Source organism: Centroberyx gerrardi, chromosome 21 (genome assembly GCF_048128805.1).
Source record: "Centroberyx gerrardi isolate f3 chromosome 21, fCenGer3.hap1.cur.20231027, whole genome shotgun sequence".
Classification (NCBI taxonomy): domain Eukaryota; kingdom Metazoa; phylum Chordata; class Actinopteri; order Beryciformes; family Berycidae; genus Centroberyx; species Centroberyx gerrardi.
This window is the reverse complement of record NC_136017.1, coordinates 2961867-2982091: the sequence shown is the minus strand read 5'-3', so window position 1 is coordinate 2982091 and position 20225 is coordinate 2961867. Positions and strand designations below refer to the sequence as shown.

Sequence of the window (20225 nt, the reverse complement as noted above, 5' to 3'; positions counted from 1 at the left end):
ATGGAAAACATTTGCTGGTGCTTTAACACACACACACACACACACACATACACACACACACACGCACTACCAGTCAAAAGTTTGGACATGCCACATTTTTCTTTATTTTTTACTATTTCCCACATTTTAGAATAACAGTAAAGACGTCAAAACTATGAAATAACACAAATGGAACTATGCAGCGACCAAAAAAAGTGTTAAACAAATCAAAACTATCTTATATTTTAGATTCTTTGCCTTGATGGAAAGAAATTCATACATAGGATCAACTTCACTATTTATATTTGTCTAAGAAACTCATTTCAAGCGTTTAAGCAGAAGCCTTTAGATCAAAATGGCTTTAAGAGAATGAGAAACATAGTAAATTTAATCAGGTGGGTCCAAACTGTTGACTGGTAGTGTATAGAAACACACACACACACACACACACACACACACACAGAGAAAGAGCACTAGCAGAAAGTAATAGTAATTAAAGCTGAAGGGAGCAGTTTAAGGCCGGGCTGGCGTTCTGTGGGGTGCGTTTGGTTTTGCCATGGCAGCATCCGGGGCCAAGTGTCACGGTGGCCAGGATGATATCATGGAAGGGAGAGGTCTAATGCCTGGGAGGGGTGTGTGTGTGTGTGTGTGTGTGTGTGTGGCTGGAAATCAGCTTTGTCGGCTTAATAAAACATGGCAGGTTAGGATTCGGTTCCACCAGGAGAAAGGAAAGGGATGCAAACACTCGCTAAGAAACCAGAAACCGGCGAACACACAGCGCTCGTAATCCAAGATAATGAACATTAGAATCGCTTTAACAAAGTAGAGTAAACATAAAGGAGTCTGTCTTGTTGACTTGAAATGGAAACAAGTGAAATTATCGAACGCCGTTGGCAGATTTCTTCCAAAAAGTTTCAGAAAATTACAATTTTAGGACTCAATAATAGACTAAACGACTTGTTAAGACGGAGATCTTTTTGCAGTGTGGTGATAGTAATGAGGTCCGGGTGTTAATGGAGTCAGCAGAGCAAGATCTCCCTTTAATTATAGCTCGTAGTTTTGCGGACGTGTTTGATTTGTTCCTGTTATTCTAAAGCGTGGCGCAACATGAGGAACCGGGACAGGGATTCACACACAAGACACACAACAGACATGACGACAAATCTATATTCCCTGCAAAAAAAACCCATCTTAACAAGTCATTCAGTCTATTATTGAGTCCTAAAATCGTAATTTTCTTAAAATAAGTGATAAAATCTGCCTCTGAGGTTTGATAATTTCACTTGTTTCCAATGCAAATCAACTTGTTTGAAGAATTTAGTAGAATCAAGAGTCATTTTCTTGACAGCAGTGCAGTGATCTGCCTTATTCTGACTGGTTTCAACAGACTGACACTCATTTCTAGAAAACTCCTGAAACAAGTGAAGCTGCACTGGAAACAAGTGGAGTTATCTCTCCTCACTGCAGAATGTTTCTCTTGGTTTAAGAAAAGAAAAAGGTTGAATATGAGACTAGATGACTTGTTAAGATGGATGTTTTTTACAGTCCGGTCGCAGCGGCCGACTCACCTGTACCGTTTCCAACTGACTGAAGAGAGGCGTCGGGCCCCAGGGTGTCGAAATCATCTTTCATTTCATCTGCAAAGAAACAGAAGAGGAGAAGAAAAAGAGGGGGAAGGGGAAGAGGAGGAGGAGTGAGGGGGAGAGGGGGAGAGGTTGGGTTGAGTGCCGTAGCGAACCACGCTGACAACAACAAGGCCTTTAAGGAAAAAAGGTATGGAGAAAAGCAATAAAGGCACCGCTGTGCATCGCAGCGCGCCGCCGCTTTTGTCCGCCGTCCTTAATGAATGCTATCATCCGGGCCAGACAGTGACTTATTTACCTTTAACATGACAACAAGCGGCGGGGGAGGGAGGGGGAGGGAGGGGGGGGGGGGCGTACGGGAAGCTTCAATCGCCAAACAGAGCGATTAAATACAACACGGCGCACGTCCACCTGAGCAATCACAGAGCTCCAGCCAACACACAGGCCGAGCTTATTACCGCCTGGCTGTGACGCCGCTGCAATCCTCCGCATGCAGGATCACGCTTGTTTTAACATATGTCATTTGGTGCGCGCTTTTATCCGGAGCTGCTCGGATGGTGCTGCGAGAGCGTCCGGTTTTATTCCCCGACGGGAGCGGCGGTGTGCAGAGAGCCTGGCCCCGAACCACAGAGCCGCACGAAGACCAGGACGCCCAGCACACAGATTACAGTTTCAGTTCTGCAGACGTTTTCTCAGAGGCAGAAATATTGTCACTGGTTGAGTTAAACCTCAGTGGGCAGAGCCAAAGATTCACAGTTTTTCAAGCTAAGTAACGTTAGACTGAAGCTCAGTGAAAAAGACAAGAGGTAAGAGAGGAAGAAGCTAATATTATGAAGCCTAGCGCTCTGCTGCTAACTGAAAACACAATCCAGCCGTTATCGTTAGCTAGTTAGCTTATAGCTCAAACTGCGTCATTGACACTTTAAAGAGCCCAAGCGACCTCTTTATTTGCCAGACAGACTCACAACTGGGCTTGAATGAAAGCTAAGAAGCTAACCTTTAAAATGACATCAAACATATTCTTATAAAACATTAATAAAGGTCCTGAAAATTAGCCTAAAATAAGATGTGGACCAGCGCCTAAAATCCAACTTATTGTAGGCGGTGGTTAAATTCATGAGCTGATTACTGTCACAAAGCTGCCATTCAGCAGTGGTTATCATACCAAAATATCATCTAAAGACATATAGCTTTTCAAAATTTTTGATGAAAATGAAGTGAAATAATATACTAGCCTATAACTATCTAGTAAGCCAGTTAGCTAGCTGCTGACCTTCAACATCATGAATGCCACGGCCATGAACTGAGAGAGAAGTTATTGCCATTTCTAGTTTTTTGTTTACATTTTTAGTTCTTTCTTTGGCAGTTCGCCACCTTGCGCTCCAAAAAAAACCTGATTATCTGGCTCCGCCCACTCAGGTTTAACTCAACCAATCAGCTGATTTCTTCCTCCAGAGCAGCTGTGCCTTCAAGAAGTATAAATCTCCGACCCCGCCCCTCGCGCCGCAGTGCTGGATCCACGCTGAGCTACACAGGATCATTATTTTAAACAGAATAGGTTCTTACTGCCAATCAGGATAATGGCATGCGGGCTGTGCAAAGCCAAGGCGGACGGGCACACAGTGTCCTGGCACAGGTGAGGCCGCTGTAAATAACCGGTGGAGCGGCCGACTGACAGGCTCGTAAACAGAAGGGAGAGCCGACTTCTGACGTTGGGGCGAACTCATCCCTCCGCGGTCGACGGGAGGACGCCGAGCGGACAATTCACTTAAGGAGTCCTGGTACCTCCTTCCTGCCTGTCTGTAAAAAATTAAATCAAGGTGCTTCCGAGAACATGGGAGCTTTGTATTAAAAAAAAAAAAAAGACGACAAAAAACCTGCATTGTGTGCCTCACCCGCATCTGTTCTTGCTCTGTTGCTCCTGCAAGGACGTCACAAGTGTTGCATTGTCAAGAAGAGGGATTTTTTTTTTTACCAATCCACAGCAGGATCTGATGTAACTATCCCTTGGCTATTAGACTAGGATGAGCGCCTACGTAGAAACCCGGCTTAGATATTGCAGGAAAAGCGGGTGGGTGTATTGTTGATAATAATGTTATCCTGCTTACATTACATTACACGCAGTCAAAAGCCAGGACATGAAAAGAGAAATGATTTGATTTTTTTTTTGTGTGTGTGTAAAACAATGGTCTTAATAGTTACAGATGCTCGCGAAAGGCTCACAAATCAGGCTTTGCTTGAAAATTAAAGATTGGGCTTCTGCGGTGAAATGATAAATACCACTGTCAATGGCTTCAGAGAATAATGACAGACTCTTGTCCTAGTTTAACTTTCCCCTCGCTTGGATTTTCTCTTTTCTCCTCCTTTTTTTTTTTTTTTTTTTTTTTTTCTCCCCCTGCATGTTGGAATACTCTTGCGTCTCTGCCAAATAGCATCAAAACCACAGGCGCGGTATAAGAAAATAAATGGGCTTTAAGGGACATAAATTAAGTTACGACAAAACAAAACAGATAAAAAACAAACCCCGCACCGCAGATTAAAATATACCCACAAGTATCAGATATCAAGCATGTACGAAAACTTCAGCGTTCAACAGAGTCGAAACTCCCTCACATTTCTGTGTCCTCGCAGGCAGGGTGTTTGCTTTGGGTAATCAAATTTGGCTGCATACTTTTGGTCTGACTCAAGGGGATGACCAGTGGGATTTATTGGCCCTCCACTCTCCCCTATTTACCTTGGAAAGTTCTTGTTATCTGTGGTCAAAGGGAGGGACGGCTGCTTCCAGTAGGAGGTAGGCTAAGACCGCTTACACCTCGCTTACACACACACACACACACACATGTACTCATGCACAGCTGTGGGACGTGTTCACATGGACAAAGTGGGATTGTAGCTTTAAGTTAAAAGGAGCCGGGTGCCTCGAATGGGGGAAATGGAGGCACTGACAGTACCAGAGTTGCAGGTTTGATTCCCTGTGTAGTTCAATGGATTCAGCATCATGTGAAATCACCTTTTTTCACCTTTAAATTGTCTCTTTCCACATGTGACATTAATATTTCACGCTAAACAATTACTGGCAGGGGGGGAAAACGTGGAAAAATGTCCACAAGGGAAAAGAAAAACCATCTGAAATTTTCACGTCTGAGGTAAAAAGTTTTGCGTGAAAATTGTTCATGCCACCTATACACCTATTCTTGCCTGTGGATTGTCTCTTTTCACATATATTATTGATTTTTTTTTCACGTTAAACAAATCAAGTCTAATGTAATTGCAAGGTAATTGCAAATGTGAAAACGTGAGAAAAAAAAACCTATGAATTGAAATTTTCACATTTGAGGGAAAAAAACTGTTGTGAAATGCCAGAATACAACGTGAAAACAAAAACTATTCTTGCATATGAATTGTCTCTTTTCACATGTGAGCTCGGGGCTTTAGCGTGTAAAACAAAACGAGTGTGTGACATGTAATCAATGTTCACGTGTTTTAATATGCAACTTTGTAGACTCAGCATTTTCACATGGGACTTTTTGGCACTATGCTACAAATGCATGCACTCCTGGTACTTTGGACACACTGTGGATGAAAGCGTCCACTAATCGGTGTGTTATGTCACTGGTAAATCACACCAGAGACTCTTGGTTTGTTGGACTGTTGGTTTTGAAAACATTCCTATGTTTTTTTACAGCCAGTCACCGCTGGAGCTTAAACACAGTCGTAGACGCTGTAAAAATCCCACTTATCATGCCTCTATTCTGTATTTGTAATGCAGACGATTCATTCAGAATCGCAAAAAATAACCACAAATTAGCAGATTGTCATTTAACTGTCAGTTCCTACTAACTTCCAATGGCTGCAAAGAGAGCAGGGTGTGACCGATATTTGTTTTTGAAGGTCAATACCAATATCTAATACTCAATATCTTCAGATTTGACCATTTTAATGCCAAAAACGTTCCGTGTTTTCCCCCAGAATGTAATTCTTTGATGGGGTGGAAAAGCCTCTGAAAACGTATTCAAAAATGATGAAACTCTGGCCTTTAAATGAAGAATTAATTTACTAAAAAACGTAATGGAAACGAAGTTAAATGACTACATAAAATAAAAAATAACATTTCACTGCAGGTTCTACAGACTTTGTTTTCCTGTAGCTGTGGTCAGATAGGACGCTCCATCATATCAGAGGTGGAGGAGACGTTGGCTGGACGATATCTAATAAAAAGGCCGATATCAGTGCAATATATTGTCACATTTTCCAAACAATTCCTCTTTGGGGGGACGGAGCCAACAACAAGCATGAAGACATTAGTGGGACCTCTATGGCGTCTGCACCCGCTTTGACAGCGAAAAGGCCGTTCTGTAACTTCATAAAATCCCACAGAAGCTCCGGAGAAGAGTTTAAAGAAGGGAGAAGGACAAGGGCGAGGGGGGGAGGGGGGGGTGGGGGGGTGACGCAGGTGATTTATTTGAAAATCTCTGTCAGTGATAATGATGTCATGCTTTCCAGCACATCGCGTCCAGCCTCGCTGTGGGATGAAGGAATGTCAAGGACAACGCCAGACACAAGACTCTGATTGTGCCCCGGACTCACAGCCACAAACTTTCACTTTGCTGTAAAAAAACGCAGTATTCTCTCTTACATTTCTTTTTTTTTTTTTTTTTTTTTTTTCCAGGGATTAATTTCTAGACTCAATATGAAGATATTGGTTCAGCGTTCAATATGATCTGTGCTGACGGAGGCTGAATAATAAGACTAGATTATAAGACTTTATGGCTTTATACCTATAAGGACAAGTCTTAACTTTAAAGAGTGATTATAGATTAAAGATGAAGATTAAAGAGTGAATCACAACATATGAAACAACAGAGTGTCTTTGTGTTTCATCTCTACTTTTCCAAGCTTTTTCTGCAATTTTCCAAACTTTTCAAGACCTGGAATTGATTAGATTTATTTTACGTTTCCTTCTATAGATTCCAGGCAGATTCCACTTTCAACAAATTAGACTTTTCTTCAGGAGAATGTAACTCATATAGTAACTCAAAGTCATATTGGCATGAATCAAGTGAAATTTACTGAAACCAGCAAGATTATCTGCCAGTGCAGTGAGAGAATTTGACTAAAAATATCCTGAAATAAGATAAAATCACTGGACAGCTTGTCATTTTTTGCAGTGAACCTGCGTCCTTTTTTCTATGTAAAAATATTGTTTTCCAGGTTTGTTTTCATTTCTAGACTAAATTTGAAGACATTGGTCAGTGTTGAATATGATCTAATAAGACTAGATAATAAGGCTTTATAGCTCTATACTTAACAACAATAAATCACAATATAGGAAACGGCAGCAGGTCCATTTTCTCTCTACTTTTTCCACACTTTTTATGCAATTCCCAAACTTTTCAAGACCTGGACTTTCAAGACCAGGGTGTCAAAACCCTGGTCCACATGAAGGGAGAGCAGACCGAATCATGTCGGAGGGGGAGAGAGAGAGAGAGAGAGAGAGAGAGAGAGACAGAGAGAGAGAGCGCCTAGCTTATCTCAGACATAAGCTATGTGCTGAGGTATCACTGTAGACACCAAGGCACCGGGGAAGCAAAAAAAAAAAAAAACACACACACACACACAAAAAAAATAAAAAAAAACAAGGCTGGGAAACACAGCACCCGCAAGATTAGGAAAGAGACTCCCAAACGCTCTAATGAACTTGACTTGCTCTCCGAAATATGGCAGCCGCTTTATCACATGAGAAGCATATTATCTGGGAATTGCAACATAGTTGAATTACAGACATTATGGCACCGCGGGTCTTTATCAAATAAACAATTACCGTATGCAACGACAGCTTGTTTATCCTTTATCTTGATTTATTTACCAAAACCTCCTTTTCCTTTCCCCCCCCCCTAAAGAGCCGTACCCAGTGTGAACTGTTATTTAGGAGAAGTAAATGTTGATATCCACCAAGTTTTTTCTCCCCCACACCCCCCCCCCCCCGCCACCCCGCAACCCTAATAAATGTGCAATTTTCCCCCGTATTAAAATTTAAGACTGCTGAATGTTCCTCCGTTTTTCGGCACTCTGCACAGCTAGTTCATTAGCAGAAATGAATAGCGAAGCCCGGCTCATTTAAATGGGCTGTCTTACATGAGTTCTCGCCATACTCTGTTCCTGTCACATGCTTCCAAGAATCATTGACTCTTATTATACATGTAAATGGCTATCATAAAAATAAAAATTTCATTTAAGATTGTTAATGACTTTTTGCAGCAGTCTGGCTTCCTTTAATGATTATACCCCTGCCCCCTAATTAAAAGTATTTATCTTTCAAGCATCCGTGACTCGGCCTCCCGCTATCGGAGTTGCTCCCGACAAAAAAGGAGAGACAAGTCAGTCAAGTCGTCCTTCGGGTCGGTATCACCTGCATGGGATTAGCCCGCCTGGCAGGGGTGATAGTGGAGGAATTACACCGCATCCGTCACTGTCCACCGCTGATGGTGAAACACCGTAAACAAGGACACACACTGCAAAAACTGACAAGTTATTTCATCTTGTCTCCAGACTTATCAAGCTCGTTTTCAAATGTGACTTTTTTTTCCAGGAGAATGTAACATTTACTTGGTAAAAAAGTTAAATTGTCTTGGAGAAAGTTTCTTGTTTCCAAGATTTTCTTCATTGTTTTATGATGTAGTCATGTTGGCATGTCACGCCGCAAAAAAAAACGTCCATCTTAACGAGTCATTTAGTCTCATATTCAGCCTTCAAATCTTATTTTTCTCCACTTGTTTCCAATGCAGCTTCACTTGTTTCAGGAGTTTTCTAGAAATGAGTGTCAGTCTGTTGAAACCAGTCAGAATAAGGAAGGATTGCATTGGAAAATTGAAATGATCAAACCTCACTGGTAGATTTCTTCACTTATTTTAAGAAAATGACGATTTTAGGACTCGATAATCGACTAAATGACTTGTTAAGATGGAGATTTCTGAAACTCACTGATATCAGCTGCATTCTCACCTCCTGACTTTCTCTTTTTTTCCCTTTTTTCACAGTTCAGAGGCTTTTTTTTTTGTACATCAGTGTAAATATTTTTGTTGTTTGGCTCGGAGCAGGACTTTCTCTAAGTCAGAACCAAATGGCGCTCTCTCTCTCTCTCTCTCTCTCTCTCTCTCTCTCTCTCTCTCTCTCTCTCTCTCTCTCTCTCTCTCTCGCTCACAGAGAAACTGTTTATGGCGTCTGTCTGCTGAGGGTTCAGCGGGGCTTCGCCGTCAGACCTCGCTCAGGCAGAATTTGCAAATACTTTGTGTGGTTTGTTTTACCCCTACTTGGATGCCAGACGGGTGGGGTTTACCGCATAAGACAATACTGTGGGTGGCAGGATGTGTACACAATCACGAGAAAGTATCTGGAAGTCAGTGTAGTCAGAGTGTTTGTGACTGACAGCTGAACCCCGCACATCTGGTCAGGCAGATTAAAAGAAAAGCTGAGAAATATTTATTGTTACTATATGAGCCGTGTGTGTGTGTGTGTGTGTGTGTGTGTGTGAGAAATAGCAAAGAATGAAGTTATCTGGGCCACCTTATCATCAGTTTAAGCATTGCTGAAACTCAACAATCATATGAAAAGATAATTTCCAAAATGATATATATATATGTTGATTTTGGGAGACAAAAAAATAATTATCAGTATATGTGAAATATAGAAGAAGCCAGTCTGTTGCCAGTGTCATCTGCTTAAAAAAAAAAAAAAAAGCCTTAATTTGTTTTAATTTAGTGCTTTCCATCGCTACTGCAGCTCACGTTTCTCAAATGGTGGATTTCTCATTTTGGAACAAATCTCTCCATATGTTCTCTTTGTCATTTAAGACAGCAGATTGGAGTTTTACTTATGCAAACATTTCTCAGAGGCAGAGCCGCTCTGGAGGCAGAGATAATCTGATTGGTCGAGTTAAACCTCAGTGGGCGGAGCCAAAGAACCACAGTTTTTCCGGCTAAGTAACGTTAGACTGAAGCCCAGTGAAGAAGACAAGAGGTAAGAGAGGAGGAAGATAATATTATGAAGCCTAGCGCTCTGCTGCTAACTGAAAACATACAGCCGTGTTAGCTAGCTGACACCAAGTTCAAACTAGCGATAGCCTACTAGCCTATAGCTAACTAAGCTAGTTAGCTCCCCTAGCTTCCAAGTTCAAAGTTCAAACTAGCCATACTAGCCTATAGCTAACTAAGCTAGTTAGCTCCCCCTAGCTTCCAAGTTCAAAGTTCAAACTAGCCATACTAGCCTATAGCTAACTAAGCTAGTTAGCGTCCCCTAACCTCCAAGTTCAAAGTTCAAACTATCCATACTAGCCTATAGCTAACTAAGCTAGTTAGCTCCCCTAGCTTCCAAGTTCAAAGTTCAAACTAGCCATACTAGCCTATAGCTAACTAAGCTAGTTAGCTAACTGCTGACCTTCAACATCATGCATGCCATGGTCATGAAGGAATGAAACAAAGAAGTCATTGCTATCATTTATATTTTTTATTTATATTTTGACCAGAGTTCCTTCTTTGCCATTTAAGTTTGCCAGTTAGCTAACTTGCTTCTTTGGCTCCGCCCACTGAGGTTTAACTCAACCAATGAGATTATTTCTGCCTCCAGAGCAGCTCTGCTTATGCTAAATGTTTGTATAACTAAAGGTCCAGACTGTTTTCAGACACTCACCAGTACCGTCGACGGAGGCGCTCAGCATGTCGTTGTCGGGCCAGATGTGCTCCACGCCGCTGTCCCTCATCTCGTCGTCCTCCTCGTCCTTGGTGAGCAGGCCGTGGCTCTCGGCCCGCGGCGAGGCCTCCGGGTTGGTGAGGCTGGCCGGGCTGCCGGTGCCGTTGATCAGGGCGTCTTCCTCGGACACCGGCAGCTTGTCCTCCTCCTCCGTCTCCGAGCCCGTCTCCACCACGTTCTCGTAATTCAGCGCTGTTACAAACAGAGACACAAAGACAAAACAACTGTGGTCACTACTGAGGAATTTGGTAAAGGGCAGACTGGCCTGAAATAGCGAAATAACGAGGTGGACATGTTGCATATAAACACACAAAGTCAGTGTACCCATCGTTTTAGGCTGACATTGATCTTTACGAGGTAAATTCATAGTATACACCGCAGTAAGCAACACCAAAGTGAACTACATTATATGAGAATAGGGATTTTTTAAAGGATAAAAACACAAATGAATGCTTTACAGAAAGTTCACCCACTTTTTTATTTGCCACTACATTTCTGGATATGTCTGTCTAGTTTGCACATATGAAATAAAATAGTTGCTGCAGAAACAAAGAGCAAAAACAACACAAGTCATTGCCGCTTTAGCCGGGGATGGATTTGACGTGGGGAGGTTTATTGATTTCATAATAAATTAAGAAGAAAATGTGGCGAAGTCATGTGTTCAATAAACAGTTCAGCCGTTCATCCTCAGCCTTTCTTCTCTATTTGCACCTGATCTTACTCCTATCCCCCCAAAAAAACAATCCTCTTCTCCTCAGTTCTTATTTCCCATGCACTTCTCCCTCACAGATTATCATCCAAGAGACACAAGGATATATTTTTTTAAATCTTTTGTTTGTGGCATTGAGACTTTGACCCTTGCATTTCTTATTATTGGCTGCTTGTCATGTTTATTCTAAGCTTTCTTCTGCTGTCGCACTCTTAAGTTCGTCTGGATAACAGCATCAGCTAAACGCCTTAAAACTGCAAATGTGAAACTACAGAGGAATTTTGAAAAGGGACTCTGACTTGTTTTGGAAATTGAGGTTTATTCCTAGATTAAAAGGTCACCCCACATCACTGCGCGGTCCAAGGCGGAGGGAGGCGTTTTTTTTTTTTTTTTTTTTGTGGGTTACACCCCAATTACAGCATCCGCGACTGGAATCTGTGACTGAACCGCAGCGGTGGGCAGACAGCTGTCGAGGAGATGTGAGCCAAAATAGCCACTAATTTTCTGTCCCGCTCGCATGCCTCGGATGCCAACGAGCTGCACCTTTCAGGACGGCTTCGCTCTGAAGCATAGTCGCCGCGTTTGAGATGCTGCGCATAGCAAATACATTACTACAAATGTCATAGCTGTGCATACAAAAGGCTTAACCTATAGTAATTGGAATATTCATCGTGTGCAGCCTGTGAAGTCTTTGCATTTGCATTTGCCAGTGAACCATGAACATAAATATAAATGTTTTCTAAAAAATATAGAGGCAAGACGGAGCCTTGAGGCCTGCTGCGCACACACACACACACATGCAGGCAGGCGAGGAGGCAGGCTGACACACACACACATTCATAATCACTCCCAAGCAGCAGAAGGCCCCGCCCGGTTCCACAACACTCGGGTCCCAGACACACGCCGGCTTTCCTTAAAATAGACGGCCTGTAAATAAGGGCTGTGAACTCAATCAAAGGTGGCTCGCGTGCAAATTAGTCACCGCCGCCGGCAGGTTCTCAGGCTCGGCTCGCCGCAACGTAAATCGCGGCGGAGAGGGACGTCAGAAGACTTATTGGAGGAATACAGATGGAGCATTAGCCGAGCCGGAGAGACGCAGCGTCACCGCATTGGCCGGTCCCGCGGTAGCAGCCAATCACAGAGGGACGCGGGGCGAGAGCAGCCAGTGGCGAAGGAGCGGAGGTGTTAAAAAAGAGTGTTAAATCAAAACTATCTTATATTTTTGATTCTTTATCTAAAGGAAAGACTTTGGGAAGAAATTCATACATAGGATCAACTTCACTATTTGTCTAAGAAACGAATTTCAAGCATTTAAGCAGAAGCCTTTCAGATCAAAATGGCTTTAAATTTGGCTTTGAATTTATGTTTCTGACTAATAAAAGCAGCAACGAGCTCATAAGTCAGCGGTTTCTTAGAGGATTCTTTGGTGAAATGCAACAGATTTATATCTAATGGCTTTGAGATGGTGTGGCGTTCTGCCATGCCGCCTCTTACAGTAAATATATATACTGTAAAATATACCAAGCGCCTTATACTTCCCTGAGTGCATACATTTGTTTTATCACAGGTGACTCCAAGAGCAGTCAACAACCCTAACCCTGGTAGTGCTAGTGCAAACCTCTATCCACTATTATGCTGTGGTTCTCAACGTGGGGCCTGGGGACCACCAGGGGTCCTTGAGGGGGATCCGAGGGGTCCCCCAGCAAACCGATGAACTGTTCCTTCATCATTATTTCATTTACGAGAACACAATTAGAGAATGTAGAAGAATGACTGTTTTGGTCATAAACAGCTGAAATTGGTTCTTTGGAGTGATGTCACAGAAGAACTATTTCTGGTTCCACAAAGAACCTTCCAAGAACATTTTAAGGTTCTTCATTCTTAGTTATTGGATGGCGGGTGATGGCATAGATGTGGAAAATAACCAAACCCCTCCATAGTTTATATTGTGGAATTGCAAATGAGGCTAAACAAAAACACAATGCAGGAGTCTAAGCAAAGGAGAGCAGTAATGGTTCTTTAAAGAACCTCGGTCTGAAAGGAGAAGAACCATTTTTCTGTGTGTAGTTTCTCTGTTATAGTCTTGGATTTCTGGACAAACTCATATCTAACAATAAAATTCTTCTCAGATTTGCGTCCGAGAGATAAAACCTGATCAGTGTGGACTAAACTAGGGTTCCTCGATAGGAACCAGGTTGAGAATCACTGCTGTAGAGGAACCTTCCAAGGAAACCAGACAAAGTTCACGCCTGACTTTTCCTAAAAAAAAAAAAAAAAAAAAAAACATCATACGTATCAAAAGCTTTAGCCTTTCCCCATCTCCTCCCAACACGTCTCCATACGATCGACCGGTCTGCACTTGCCTTCTGCGAACAACTGCACAACAGGTGCAAATTAAAATGAAAACAGGGCTTTCAAATGTGGGAGGGGGTGAGGGGAGGAGGAGGGGGGTGGTAGGGGGGGAGGAGGGGGGTGGGGGGGGGGGGTAGTGCTGCTGACCTGCTCCGAATACCAATTGACGGAGGAAACAAAACCTTTTCAAGAGGTGTGATCACAAGGGTTTATGCAAGTTCAGACTCAGTAATGCTCCTTGGACGTGACAAAAAAAAAAAAAAAAAAAAAAAAAAGCAGCGGAGACTGGAAGCCCAGGAGGGAAGAGAGACGTAAGGAATTCCTGGGTGGTCCGTCCGCATCCACCTTGGTACACTTTATATTATACTGGGCTATATAGGCTATCCAGTTTGAGATATTAAAAAAAACACTTCAAAAAACAAGTCATTTAGTCTCATATTCAGCCTTCAAATCTCATTTTTCTTAAAGCAAGAGAAACATTCTGCAGTGAGGAGAGATAACTCCACTTGTTTCCAATGCAGCTTCACTTGTTTCAGGAATTTTCTTCAACAACAACTTGATTTGCATTGGGAAAAAAAAAGTGAAATTATCTCACGCCACTGGCAGATTTCTTCACTTATTTTAAAAAAAATGATGATATTAGGACTCGATAATCGACTAAATGACTTGTTAAGATGGAGATTTTTCACATCTTCAAAGAACTTCAAAAATCTCGAGGATCAAGTCAGTAAAAGCGCCCGAAGTTTCCCCACTATCCTTAAAAAAGTTTCGCATTTTGTTTCCATTCAGTCATCAATCATTCGGTATGAGTAGGCGTCACTTCTTCTCAAGAAGTGGATACCTCATCATTTTGGAACGAAATTCCCCGTCCTCCCCTCCTAACCCCCCGTCACCCCAGAGGTTTTTGAACTTTTCTTAGCAACGTGCCATCGACTCTCTCTCTCTCTCTCTCTCTCTCTCTCTCCCCCCCCCTCTACAACTTTCAGATGAGGGGTGGGGGGGGGGGTGTTTGCCTGGTAGAACAAAAGGCCAGGAGGCTTGGGAAGCTATCAACCCGTCGCTGTGAACCTGATCTCTGGATGCAGATTCAATGACGACAGCGCAGCGGCCGTCTGAATGAAATTATCTAAGGCTGGACAGGTTTTAAAGGGCCCATTCTTCCCCAATAAAAGGACGGAGGGAGCTTCTTTTTGTGGCGCGGCACATCCACCGCAGCAACGCGCACCGTCCCGACTGCAATACTCGCACGTAGCAATGGGAGGCGATGGGATAGGGGGCTCAAAATTGATCACAACAAGAGTTTTCTGGCACTAAAAACAGGCATGGTTGAGAATTTAAGTCTTCACAAAACTGCAAAAACTGTTATTTTCTCTTGTCTCCAGACTCATCAAGCTTATTTTAGGGTTTTTTTTTGTGTGAAATCATCTTAATAATTTCACCGGTTTCAATAAATGTGACTTTTTTTCTTCCAGGAGAATGTAACTTGTTTCAGGACATTTTCTTGGTAAAAGTGAAATTGTCTTGGAGAAAAGTTTCTTGTTTCCAGATTTTCTTCATTGTTTTATGATGATTTCTTGAAAGAAGAAGTCATATTGGCATGAATCAAGTGAAATTTACTGAAACCAGCAGATTATCTGCCAGTGCAGTGAGAGAATTTGACTAAAAATATCATGAAATAAGCTGATAGGTCTGGAGACAAGAGAAAATCACTGGGTAGCTTGTCATTTTTTGCAGTGCAGCACATCGTCTAAATACAATTGAATTACTCAGAGGGTTTATGGGTTTGAATCCCAAAATCTGGGTGGATAAAATCACTTGACTGACTTGATTACTTGTCATTTCTTACAGTGCAAAGTGTAAAATCAACACTAGAGAAGCTATGGTTTGTCTATTTTCTTTGTCTGTCTTTGTGAGGAACATTGCACTTTCACTGGGACTTTCATTTTCATTACTCCTCTTCCATCAGTCTGAACCGTGTTGCATTTGCGTCTCCCGCTTTTTATTTTTTTCCCTACAAGTTTCTGCACAAACCGACAAGCGAGAGGGGGGGGGGGGCGTCTCCGAACTGTCTTCCGAAAGCTAACGGGCAGACGCAATCTTCCTCCGAGACGTCAGCTGTCTTCGACGTATACCTCCGAGAAGGCGAAATGACAGTGGGGCGCTCGTCAAGTCGAACGCGTTGGTATTAACGTCAAGAAAGCCGCCATTGTTTAGGTGCCACCGCTGACAAGAGCCTCTCTCTCGCCGAGCCGCGAGCATCTTCTGGTATTGTGCCGCGCAACAAAGTAATTCTAACCTACTAATGTCTCGCAGGCGGTTATTTTACCCCCCGCCTCCCCTCCTCCCCCTCCCAAAAACCTCACTCTTAATCAATCTTTTGTGCTGCAGAGGAGAGAAAAAGACAAAGAAAAGATAATGTTTACTTCTCCTCTCCCTTTCTTACGTTAAGTGTCACCCTCGACAAAAGCAATTACGGCTTTACAAAGTGTTGCTACCTGTTTGATATCGCCCCGCTTTCTTCTTCTCTTCTTAAATCTTCTCCCACCGTTTAAGGTAAATAAAGGGGGGGGGGGGGGGGAGAGAGCGTCTTTGACTTGAGTTTTTTGCAAGATAATTAAAATGACAACATGTAACAAGCGCAATTCTTGTTTAATATTAGGTTTTAAACTATCTGACATAACCCTTTCACAGGCCCGGCATTATTCTGTCACTCACAGGGAGTACAGAGAGGAGAGGAATATTGTATATTGATTAGGAACGGCGAGGAGCATCAGCTGTGACAGCCTCTAAAAAGAGAGAGAGAGAGAGAGAGAGAGCAAGGGAGAGAAGTCTGATTAAAATCTCATCATTTCTTTTGATGAAGATAAATAAAGAGAAATACTCGGGCTGTGACAGTTGTATTCTGCAGATACCGAGACGCCGGGGGAATTAATTTCGGGGGTCGAGAACAAACTCAGAATCTAACTGGATGAAAACGATTGTATTTACAAAGCGTCGGGGTTTGACAGCGAACGAACGGCGCCGACGATCAGAAACGACTTTAATGTTAAAAGTTGTGAAGTTATAATCGACCGCGACGAAACTGCGAGGGTACTCACTTAAGGTACACAGCTGTCGGACCGTGGGCCGCATTCAATTACATTTTAGAGTGTCTTTTAAGCCAAGAGACTGCATAAAAACACCAGAAGTTAGGACTCGAGTCACATGACTTGGACTCGAGTCCCAGTTTTAACAGCTTGAGACTTGACTTGATGCATGAGGGGAAGACTTGAGACTTGACTTGACTTGGGTTCTGGTGACTTGGGACTTGACTCTGACTTGTACTTTGATGACTTGAAAAGGTTTCTAAAGTCTTGACTTGAGATCTTGTGTTTGTGTAAATGACTTAGATTGAAAGTGATGAGATTTGTTCCAGCGGACGACTGAATTTAAATTCTGTTTTCTGAATTTGTATGGAATGATTGAATTTATTGAAGTTGAAACTGATTCTAGAAATCAAACTCATGATGCTCTTACCAAGTTTTTATCCTATTAAAACCATATTGCATTGAAAAGTCCTAGATATTTAGTTTTCTTTAAGATATTAAATTGATACTGGACTCTTGATTTGTTCTGACTTGACTTGCTGTTCTACATTTAGACTTGAGACTTGACATTAATGACGTGGACTTGACTTGGACTTGACTTGGTAATCTACATTTAGACTTGGGTTACATGCAAATTACTTAAAGGAAACTTTGCACTTCGGTGGCCCAAAGCGGCATCCAGAGATAAGTTTGAGTTCTTGGAGGTTTGAAGGACTTCATTACCCAGAAATCCCTGCAATGCAGCATCAGTAAACTACACATCTCCTTCTTAGTGGCTGGTGTGGGTGGAGGTGAAGCGGTTCGGCCATCGCTGCTGCTGCTGCTGTTCGGGTTTTAAGTTAATTTAAGTTTTTATACTCATCGCTTCTTGAGCGCTGAGATTTTGACACCTGAAATAAATTTGTGTCAACAGGGCAAATCTACAGAAATTATTCTCAATTTCTGATGCATTTCCACATGAGAGTCTTCGCCTATACTGCAGCTTTAAAACCCGAGTTCAGAGTTGGCTGTACCTGCACTCTGTCCGCGAAAAAACCTCTCTCTCTCTCCCGGCGCTAACAGGTATATAATCGCACTTATTTAACGATCCCGGAGTAGCCGTCCAGCGCCCAGAGGAGGCTGCACTCCAGCCCTCCTCCTGCCCTCCATCGTCTCCGAGCGAGACGGAGAGAGAGAGAGAGAGAGAAGGTGGAGGTGGAGGTGGAGGTGAGCGCTGCGGGGGGAATGACTAACACCCACACTCTCTCTCTCTCTCTCTCTCTCTCTCTCTCTCTCTCTCTCTCTCTCTCTCTAACCCCGGCTGACTTTTTTTGTAGTGGAGTGTCGAGGCTTAGCTCCAGGTGACGCGCTCTCCCCTCCTACGCCGATAATGAGCCAGGACATTCTCCCTATTGGACGGTAACTGCTCGCGCTCGCTCCCTGTCTCATGAATGTGAGCCGGGCGGATCACCTGGATGGCTGCGAGCGAGACGGGGAGGTGTGTGTGTGTGTGTGTGAGAGAGAGAGAGAGAGAGAGTGGGAGGGCATTAAGGTGGAAGCGAGGTCGCTGCCTCGCGGCGGCGGCCGGCGGTTGTGGATTCTGACGGTGACCTTTTGTCTGCCGCTGTGCCCGTCTGCAACAGTTTAAGCTCTTCTTTCCTGCGTAAATATTCCTGCTGTCTGGTGAACGCCTCGCACCTGCAGGCGGGCCGGCTGTCCGGAGAGAAAATCTACTGTCTCGGAGAAGTTTGCACGGTTTTTTTTAATCTGGTTTCTCGCGTATTGTTATTACACTTTGTATGCGAAGAGTTTGCTTCCAAAATTAGGCAAAGAAAAAGTGACACATGCTCTTACAAAACACTGATATCTACACTGATATTTTAAACGCTATTGAGTCATTGATTGACAGAATTATAACACTTTAACAGACCAGATCCTTTCTATTTTACAGATAATGATTGATGAACTTCAGGTAATGATTTTTATTCTATTACCGCCTTTTGGAAATTAGCTCAAATTCAAAATGAGCTAAAAAGAAGACCAAACATATGTGTGATATTTTGTGATATAGTCAAATCAATGCTGAAATCAATAAAGTAAAACATATTGTCACTTTTTAAAGGTTTGTAAGTAACTTTAAGTCATTGATTGACAGAATTATAACACTTAAACAGACCAGTTTCTTTCTATTTTAGAAATAATGAATGATGAACTTCAGGTAAAGATCTTTTTCTTCCAAAGTGGATATACTACCGCTTTTAAGAAATGAGTTTAAATGCAAATTAAGCTAAAGACAAGACCAGAGATCTGTGGATATTTTGTGATATAGTCAAATCAATGCTGAAATCAATAAAGTAAAGCATATTGTCACTTTTTAAAGGTTTGTAAGTGACTTAAGTCATTGATTGACAGAATTATAACACTTAGACCAGATCAGTTTCTTTCTATTTCGGAGATAATAAATGATGAACTTCAGGTAATATATACTTTTAGGAATTGAGCTCAAATTCAAATTAAGCTAAAGACAAGATCGGACATATCTGGATATTTTGTGATTTGGTCAAATCAATGCTGAAATCAATAAAGTAAAAGAGACGGTCACGTTTTAAAGGCTTGTGAGTAACTCGAGCCTCTTTGGAAACAAACTCCGGTCCGAGTGAAGCGAGATGAAAGAGAACAGCAGACGTGTTTGGATATTTTGTGCTATCTTGTCTCAGTATAATAGTGTGATCGAGCACAAGGGGCAAATCAGGGCCAAGTCGGTGAAAGGACGGAGGCAGAGGGCGAACAAAAGCCCTGAAAAGAGAGAGAGAGGGAGGGAGGGGCAACTAGGGAGAGACGATGAATGGTGAAAACTCAGTGGAGTGTAAACGCAACCTGGGAGTGTGTGTGTGTGTGTGTCTGTCTCAGCAGTGTGTGTGTGTGTGTGTGTGTGACTACACGTGGGGGGAGGGGTGTAACTGAAAAGTGGAGTGAGTTTTGAGTGTGTGTGTGTGTGTGTATGTGTGTGTGTTAGGATTCGACCAATATGCATTTTTTGAAGGCTGATACCGAGGCTGATATAATTTGCTTGAAGCTGATATTTTCTGCTAATATTATCTGCAAATCTGACTGTTTTCATGCCAAAAATATGCAAAACATGACAAGGATTCTGTGTTTTTCAGAGATTTTCAATCCTGTTTGCATATTTTCCTTCCATATCCATATTAGTTGGAATATAAACCTGCATACTTTGGGAAAACCACTGATTTCGACACGACAACTCTCCACTGAAACCCACACAAATGGATTTTTTCGGAATGATTCCTCCGGTCCGACATGACGAAACCCGACTTTTAGTAAAAGAGCAAATATCAGTCTAACTCTGGTGTGTACGCGTATGTGTGTGTGTGTGTGTGTGTGGGGAGGAAAAGGGGCTTTTGCATGAGAGTAAATGAGTTTCAATTCTATTTCAAGTTTAAATTCAAACTATTTAAAGGAGGAGGAGCGGACTAATGATTCCCAGTAAACATTTTGTGGCTGAATAGAGCAAGAAAATATAAAAATGAAAGTTGAGACAACATTCATACCTGCCTAAGGACCTAAATATCTTCCTCATATCACTTAAAATCATTTCAAAGCTGTTTGAATATGTTTGTTTTTTTTCACACCGTGCCAGAATATCATCATGTGAAATTTTTTCTTGTGTTCGTTTAGGTTGACGTAAAAAATTCTGGTCCGCTTCCTCGCTGGCTCTAAAAATTCAATTAAACTCCCATTTATTTGCAGAGGAGGCTGAGCAACAGGCTGAGG

At 42.4% G+C, this 20225-nt stretch overlaps 1 protein-coding gene across 2 annotated transcripts in view; it reads right to left on the bottom strand.

Moving 5' to 3' along the window:
• zeb2b (zinc finger E-box binding homeobox 2b) overlaps positions 1-20225 on the bottom strand; it is a 107559-nt gene that overhangs the window by 16679 nt on the left and 70655 nt on the right. The window contains exons 2-3 of one of the 2 annotated variants that reach the window (XM_071909065.2): positions 10248-10499; positions 1548-1616 (exon numbers count right to left, since the gene is read on the bottom strand). In XM_071909065.2, the coding sequence (XP_071765166.2) occupies positions 1548-1616; positions 10248-10499 (321 nt within the window). The remainder of the gene's footprint in view (positions 1-1547; positions 1617-10247; positions 10500-20225) is intronic. The other variant, XM_071909066.2, reaches the window with a different exon arrangement.